General features: G+C 40.2%; 1 protein-coding gene and 1 long non-coding RNA gene across 12 annotated transcripts in view; both read left to right on the top strand.

Annotated features, from left to right (window-relative positions):
- Positions 1-4,142, top strand: part of rskra (ribosomal protein S6 kinase related a) — a 13,187-nt gene extending 9,045 nt beyond the window's left edge. For 2 of the 3 annotated variants that reach the window (XM_046074051.1, XM_046074050.1), the window contains exons 6-12: positions 1,660-1,767; positions 1,945-1,985; positions 2,069-2,096; positions 2,548-2,637; positions 2,919-3,007; positions 3,134-3,244; positions 3,348-4,142. In XM_046074051.1, the coding sequence (XP_045930007.1) occupies positions 1,660-1,767; positions 1,945-1,985; positions 2,069-2,096; positions 2,548-2,637; positions 2,919-3,007; positions 3,134-3,244; positions 3,348-3,632 (752 nt within the window). In that variant the 3' untranslated portion in view covers positions 3,633-4,142. Of the gene's footprint in view, positions 1-1,659; positions 1,768-1,944; positions 1,986-2,068; positions 2,097-2,547; positions 2,638-2,918; positions 3,008-3,133; positions 3,245-3,321 lie in introns of all 3 variants that reach the window. The other variant, XM_046074053.1, reaches the window with a different exon arrangement.
- A 1,271-nt stretch (positions 4,143-5,413) lies between these two features.
- LOC123986670 overlaps positions 5,414-8,351 on the top strand; it is a 7,620-nt gene continuing 4,682 nt past the window's right edge. For 5 of the 9 annotated variants that reach the window (XR_006828935.1, XR_006828927.1, XR_006828930.1 and 2 more), the window contains exons 1-2: positions 6,394-6,556; positions 7,087-7,499. This is a non-coding gene — a long non-coding RNA (uncharacterized LOC123986670). Of the gene's footprint in view, positions 5,566-6,025; positions 6,092-6,393; positions 6,557-7,086; positions 7,500-8,351 lie in introns of those variants that run through there. The other 4 variants (XR_006828928.1, XR_006828929.1, XR_006828933.1 and 1 more) reach the window with 4 other exon arrangements.

Here is an 8,351-nt window from a genome sequence, read left to right on the forward strand (position 1 = left end):
TGAATTAATGCCACGTAGAATTAAGGCAGTTCTGAAGGCGAAAGGGGGTCAAACACAGTATTAGTATGGTGTTCCTAATAATCCTTTAGGTGAGTGTACATTGTCCATTCAAGGAAACTCGCTTTCACTTGTCTAACAAACATACAATTCTACACCCCTTCAACTCACATTTTTAAGTTCAGATAACTCAACTTAAAGATTGCCTTTGTTTCAACTTGTAAATGAACAAGTTTGAGTTATTCTAACTCATAGTTTCAAGTTAAAGCAACTTAACCAAATTAATACTACTTTCCATTTCAAGTTAAGGGATTTAAATTCCAAATTTGTTTCAGTTTACATCTATAAAGGGCCTTGAAGACAGACCACAAGAACAGCACCACTGTGCTAATATCTTCAATGACTTGTGACGGGGCAGGGTAGCTTGCTGGTGCGCCTGTGCACGCCGCAGTCAAAGTTCAAAATAGCAGCAGATGTCACCTCCTTTCTGAAAGGGCCTCAAGGCCGTTGTCTGGAACCCTTTCCACCGGTGGCACTAGTCTTGTTTACCACAGAAGTCTATATTTTGGTTGGAATTTGAATATATGACTTATCTGCAGTGTATAATTAGCAGGGGTGAGCAAGAACACCAAATTTTCTGTATCTGTACTCAGAATTGGCGGGGCTTAATCTATAAGTGGGTGGTATTAACTGGAAGTTATTTAAGCCTGAAATTTCTATCAGAATTTGCCATATTTATTAGAAAACCATTTACAGAACAGCCTCAGAATTGAGCTTCAGAGAATAGTAATTGAGTTTTTTATATTCATTTATTTATAGTTTATAACAAAACAGATATTGACACATTTTACTCTGATGATACTCATAGAAAGTATCTGTATCGGATACTCGTTTTAACCGAGTACTTGCTAAACCCTAATAATTAGTTGATTATGTATATGTTTTTCTCAAACTCAAAAGACGCAGCACCTAGGCAATCCTCATACTCTCGCCTTTTTTTCAACCGACACGACAAAAGTGTCAAATAGTCAACACAATGAATTAATGCAAGTTTAACTTTCTAAAACTCATACAGTCGAGTTCAAAATCCAAAACTTGTCAGAGCTATTTGAGTTAAAAAGAAGAAGTAAGTTGACATGACTAAATGGGTCTATGATTCTTTTCAGTGTATCTATGTAGCCCATGTGTATATATATTGTTTTATTTATTGTTTACATGTTACCCTATTCTTATATACATATAATTATCTGTTAAGTTATATGTGTGTAACATGAAAGGACTACAAATTTTCATTTATGATGAATAAATTACTTTGAAATGTAAACATGTATGAAATGTGTGTATCCAATTCAAAACCCAGGTTTTTTAAGTGGTATTAGAAGTGTAAACTCAAATAAAACTTAAATCTGATTTTATAATAGTATTAAATCAGCTAACAGGAGAATAACAAGACAGAAGCATGTGCGTTTTTGATTTGACTCAACCTCATTCCTCCCTTCTTCTTTTCCCCAGCAACATTGGATGAGCAAATCTTTTCTTGTCTTCCTTCTTCTTTGTCGTTTCGTCATTTCTGACATTTTATGTCAGAACATGCCAGCCTGCATTAACTCAGTAGCTGGTTTCAAAGACATGAGAGGTATATATGTGTCGTACTCTCTCCAGTGTTCGACTACTGCAGCGCTGGAGACTTGTATACATACTGGTTACTGAGGAGCCAGTTTGGAGAGGATGAGGTTCGGCTCTTTGCTGCAGAGCTGGGGAGTGCGCTGGGTCAGTGTTCATTGTACTTTTGCCATTAACACTTCATATTGACCTTTAGCATTGACTTGTATTGACTCAAACATCATGCTTGAGCTGTACAGTATGTTAAAAAGAGAAACATGGACCTGCTTATATTGTATTTATTTTGTATGTTGTCACTTTCTGTCTTTTGTTTGTTATTTCTAGGATTCCTACATGATTTAGGGATCATGCATAGAGATGTAAAGGTATTACTCATTCTTATATAACATATTTACATATGTGTTTCTTTTTTACTTTTTATGATAATAATTATACTGTTCTTTTTCAGATGGAGAACATTCTTTTGAGTGATCGAGGTAATGCTTGTCTAAATGTTTGACTACAGAGTCTGTAGTCATTAGATTAGATTCAATTATTTAACTTCATTAATCATCAGAGGAGAAACTACTTTGGTCGCCCATATACAAACAACATACAAAATTGTGTGTAACAAAAGAGGCTGACGGCTCACAGCAGACGTCATACAAAAGACAAACTGCCACAACAATAATAAGACCAACACACAAGCTAACACATATTTCAATCGGATATTGGTGCAGCTCAGGGGTCTGTCTAGCCACAAAAAAAAAAAAGCAAATACAATTGAAAATTTAAAAACAATTGTGCTGCCCATTTGCAAAGCATCTAGAAATGGGACAAATAAAATAGGCAATACAAAAACTGAAGACTCTTGCAGAAACATTCAATGGCACAGTCTAAAAAACAGTGTGTAGAAGTGCATCAGTAACAGCATGTGTTTTGATTCAGGTCACCTGCGCTTGTCTGATTTCGGACTCTCGCGGCGGCTGAAACGAGGAGGAAGAGCGTTTACAATATGTGGGACAATCCAATACATGGGTGAGATTTTGTTTTAATATTCCTATAAATTATTTATATATTTGGAGAGAGAATATTCTCACTTGAATGAAAGTGTCATGTGTGGCTATTTGAGTTACAGTATACTGGTTCACAGCATTAGAGCAACATCAGAGCCCCACCTGTGTTTTGCTTCTGCTGTATTCAGTTGGCCCAGTTACAAATGTGATGCACCTGGGAAAACTTCACATATTATTGCTTTTTCTTTGTTGGTTTTTGTTCAACTGCTCCTGATTAAGGTTTATCTATCTTCTTGAGTACAGCTCCTGAAGTTTTAAGTGGGGGTCCATACAACCATGCAGCCGACTGGTGGTCCCTCGGCATTATGTTGTTCTCACTGGTGACGGGAGAGGTGAGGTCACATAAAGTAGGGCCACATCATATATATAGTCACTCCACATGTGATTCTGAGTGAATTATTGGTCATAGTCGTTAGCGCACACCTGTCTGAGTGTTTTTACTTTTGGACCTTGCTTAGTTTCCAGTACCTGCAGAGCCCGACCACAGTACCATGTTGAACAAGGTCAGATATTTTCCTTATGTCCTACCTAAGACGTTCAGCTCTGCTTTGATCTTACTGCTCAATGAGGTTTGTAAAAGTATATTCTTTCTAATTTATACACCGTTAGATTAGATTCAATTATTCCCTCTGAATTTTCATGTCAGTTTCAATGCCCCTGTATTGAATGCAGCTTTTGTGCAAGAATCCAGCGAACCGGCTCCGTAACCTTGAGTGTTTCAAGATGCAGTCCTTCTTTCGTGGCACTTCATTTGACTCTCTCATCCTTCAAAAGACACCTGTTGATGTCATCCTCAAGCTCAGGGCTCATCCTGATTGGGCAGTCAAAGCGATGAGAGGCCTCTCTTTGGCCTACTTTGATAACTTTGACTGTGATCAAATCCTTCATTCTCCTGCAACTCCCACTGAACTGTCTCCTGCTTTGACCAACGTGGACCTGAGACCAGCTGCAGAGTAGACTTGTAAAGCATAAGCCGGGGCTGTGTTTCTGTGTCTGGAAGATAAACTCTGCAGACAATGAAAATTTCTCTGATGTGTCACCTCTTGGACATTTTTTTTTAACTTTTGCAGTGTTTGAACGTTCCCTTTTTCCCTGTGTATACAGTATTAACAGATTGTTACTTTCTGTGCTCCTGCAGCCAACTAGGTTATTATTTCAACCATGTTCTGATGTATTTTTATTGCTGTCAGAATATAATGAAGCAATGTTGTGAGATACCATTCAATTATTCTCATTATTATTATTATTATTATTATTATTTTACAGTTTTGAAACTCTGTGAAATCATTTTGAGGGTTTTATCCGTAAATTCTGAAATTAAACTTTGATGGTTCTCACATGTCCTTGTATTAACTATTTGAATATTACCTTATTACCAAATGTAGTTGGTTAATGATGTATATATGTTTCATTATACACGCAGATGATATTTATTCACTAAGTGTAGTCATTAAATCCTAGTATTCATAACTCTGCATTGTGTTTTGCTGTACACTAATGAAAGGGACACAAGTGTTAAAGGGACATAAGTGCTATAGTATAGAATTGTATAGTATATAGGAGATAGACTTATTTCACTCTGACCATAGATTTGTCTTTATAACAGAGATCTGTCTTTAACATCAACAATCTGTTTTTTTTTGGTCCAGCAATTATAATTAAAAAATATACAGTAGCTGCGAGCAGCAATGATTGGGGTCCAAGCGATTTGCGAAAAACGCAACATTTTCAGAGGAGAAGAACAGACACAGATGATTTAAGAGATTAAAGTGATGAAAGAATTTGGACTTTGAGATAATTGCGGAAATGCAAACTGGATTTTTACAGCATCACTTTGATTTTACGAATTTCGTACAAAAAGGTATAAACGTTTTGCAAGTGTAGCGCCCCCTAGTGGAAGAATATCCCAGGACTACTCAGCAAAGCTCGGGCTGAGCATCTGAGCAGACGCAAGTTTGGTTACAATAGCTTAAGTCAATTTTCATTTACGGGCATTTATGTAAAATTGTATGTAAATACACAAAAGTAAAAATTTATGGGGAAAATAAGAGATTGACTTATCAAAATTCTTTTGATAACTTTTGATCAGCGACGTCCATAGATGATCCTGCCAAAGTTTCAGGTTGACTGGCGAAACCGTCTGGGACGAGTTCTCAAAAACAGGTTTTAGAGAAAAGAGATAAAAAGTCATATAATTTGACATTTTTAGAGCAGAAGACCATTGGAACAAAGATGCAGATGAATGCAGAGATTATGCAATGGATAATGCGTCTGACTACAGATTATAAGATTCTAGGTTTGACACCTGGCTAGCTTGTAAACTTTAGCTTGTAAATCTCTCAAGCTTAAACTGCAATGTTCTGTCTCTATATACCGTGTGTCAAAGTACATTTACATGTGAATGGAGCCAAATCAAAGAATACAGCTGCGAGCGCCAGTGATCGGGATCCGAGCGAGTTGCGAAAAACTCAACATTTTCAGAGGAGAAGAACAGACGCAGATGTATCCCTAATAATCAGAACAAAACCAGCAGCTTTTCTGTTTGTATCCCTTATAACTGGACCATCAACATGTGGTAAAAGGTGTCTGAGCCTAATCACTGCTGTGAGAACCAAGCTGGTCTCACACGTCCCAGAGCGCAGGGCTAGTGGCGCTCCCTGTCGCTTGTAAGTCGTTATGACAGCCAATCACGTTCTCATCTGCAACCGAGAATCGTTTGCTAAGGCCATTCAGCACTCGTATCGCAACCACGATTCGCCCCGGCAACAACCAGAAATTGACTAATCAACACCAAGCCTCCGAGAGCCCGGAGACTTTGCAGTTTACGAATGAAAAATACCGAAGTTGACAGCGGACGACAGTTCATTCACTTCTAACCAACATTCGGAAAGTAAGTCAGTCTTTTGTATCTTGTCATTAAAAATAAAGTGGCAAATATCTACGTTAGTTGTTTTAGATAATAACCTGTGGTTCAGTAGCATTAAGGACCAGCTAATAATAAAGCGATTTTTAACGTTACTAATTTTAAAGTCTGTCGATCTGAAGTCACTTTAAGGTTAATATATGTAACAAACCTGCCTGTTAATGACATAAGCTGGTTAAGCAATTAAATGAACTTTGTTACAAACAGGTGTCCAGTTGTTATGAGGTTGTGTGGTGTGGGGACAGAGAGGACCCAAACGCAGCACTCTGAGGGAAGGAGGTTTATTGAGGGAAAAAGGGGTAGAGGGACTGGAGGGAGAGGTGGATGTCGGGGAAACAGGCACGGGGAACCAAGGAGACTGGGGGCCAGGGAGTCGGGGAACACTGGGGACGAGGAAGCGAGGAGCGGTGGGAGAACAGGGAGGACGCCGTGGGGGAAGTCCGAGGAGGAGAGGGCCGGTGGATGAGCCCAGCCGACTGAACGGAGGACGAGGGTGAGTGAACCTGGGAGGGAAACAGACAGAGAGACAGGGTTAGAGATAACAGAGACAAAGCACAGGGAAACTGTGAGAAAAAACTAGAAACATGAGAGCCTGAACGTGGAGGTGGCACCGGGTATAGAGCAACGACGATCAAGCGAGGATGGTGTGGAGAACCGGGGTTGAAATACAGGCAGGGATGAGGTTGATTACTGGCAGGTGTGGCAGGCTGACGAGGTGGCTGATGAGGTGCAGGTGCGGGTCGTTGGCTGGGCTCAGGAGCAGAGGGAGAGAGAGAGTACACACAGGGGAGAAAACACAGGGAGGCAGGCAGGGAACAGAAAACCAAGGAAAAAGCAGAATAACTGATAAATAGGAGAAAAACCAGGACACTCACCGTCAGCCGGGCTGCCACCACAACACCAGTAACGTTAACGTTACAACGAAGATAAAGTTAACAGTGAGAGTAAAACCTACGAGGTAAGTTAGCTTTACTTTTTAATTTTATTTTAGCTCACCCTGCTGTTACATAGGTTTGTTGTAAATTAATAAATAACTAGCTAACTAGCTAAGGAGGCTGGATGAGATTAAGGCCACCATCACTTCACAATATGGTCGGATCTTAAAAATGGATTCCACAAAAAAAGTGGCCAGAAAACTCGCAGGATGCAGCTATGGCACCGCTATCTGGGCAACCAATGTTGGTAATGAGCATGGACAGGTGATCATGGCCGTGCTCACAGCCAGTGAAGGTTTTGGTCTATGATTCATGGTCTCATTAAACGATACAGAGTGCCTGGGGTAGCTCCTCCGATGTACTATATGTTGACGGAGACTGCTGTGGCAACACTCTTCTGAGAAGGATGTTTGAAGAGTGGGAGCAAATGACCATCCGGTTAGACATATGGCACTTCATGCGGAGGTTTGCTGTGGGATGCACCACTGACTCTCACCAGTTGTATGCCACATTTATGAGTCGCCTCAGTCACTGTATTTTCATGTGGGACCAGGTCAACCTGGCGGCCCTGAAGGAGGCCAAGCGTGCAGAGCTGGAAGCTGACTGGAAACCATCATCCGAAGCTGATGTACTGCGCTGTATCAGCCATGGTGAGCTAGCCCTGCATTGCAGGAGAACCACCCGTGGGACCGAGGAGACCCAGGCTCTGATTGAGAGCCATATCCAGGTCTTTGATGGAGATGCTGGTCGTGACACTCTGGGAGTGCCACTTATAAACTCAACCCGGATGAGTGAGATCTTGAAGTCCCAGTGGAAGCATGTGGCCTGCATCCAGGATCCTCCAGGTGTGCAGCTCTACATGCAGAGGGGAACTGTGGTGAATTGAGGGCACCGTCTGCCAACATACCACTATTCCAAGGGTTCCACTTCGCTAGAGTCATTTCCACCTGAATTGATTCATCCCAGGTAAATAAGTGACTTAGTTGAAATATTAAATAAGATCTGATTTAATAATAAATTAACTAATGAGATGGAATTAATTGAAAGAACAGCTGTTTGTGTATTTAGGCCTACGTCTAAAGCTAGTAAGCAACCCTGGATAAATGACAGCATTCGCAGCCTAAAAAGGGAATGCAGGAAAGCAGAGCGCAGATGGAAAAAAAATCCAGTCTCCAAGTCCATTACCTCAGTCTGAAGGATTTATTAATTAACTACAATAACATGGTTAAGGATGCGCGAACACACTATTTTTCTGAACTCATTACTACAAATAAACACAACCCCAGGTTTCTGTTTAAGACTATGGATCAGCTGGTAAACCCAACCCCTCCTTGTGCCTCAGCTGGAAGTAATGATGACTGTGAATTGTTTTTATCTTATTTTACAAATAAGGTGGTGTCAATCAGAGCCTCTATTACCCCCGCGGCCTCTTACTCAGAGGTCCCTCACCAGCAACAAGAGAGTTTTAACCAGTTTTATCCCATCGACTTGTCTGAGATTTTAAAAACAGTATCACAAATGAGAGTGTCCTCCAGCCCACTTGATGTAATACCTACAAAGTTTTTACTGAAAGTAATAGATTCTGTTGGGCCCCATTTGATCTCTGTTTTTAACAACTCTCTATCTATTGGTTGTGTCCCTGATTATTTTAAAACGGCTTGCATGAACCCACTTTTAAAGAAACCTGGTTTAGATCCCTCCCTCCCACAAAATTTTAGACCAATTTCAAAACTGCCTTTTATTGCAAAGATTCTAGAAAGAATTGTGTCCAAACAGCTGCTCACTGTACTGGAAAATAACAAAATATTTGAAAAGTTT

This window comes from Micropterus dolomieu, linkage group LG17, assembly GCF_021292245.1.
Source record: "Micropterus dolomieu isolate WLL.071019.BEF.003 ecotype Adirondacks linkage group LG17, ASM2129224v1, whole genome shotgun sequence".
In the NCBI taxonomy this organism is placed as follows: Eukaryota; Metazoa; Chordata; class Actinopteri; order Centrarchiformes; family Centrarchidae; genus Micropterus; species Micropterus dolomieu.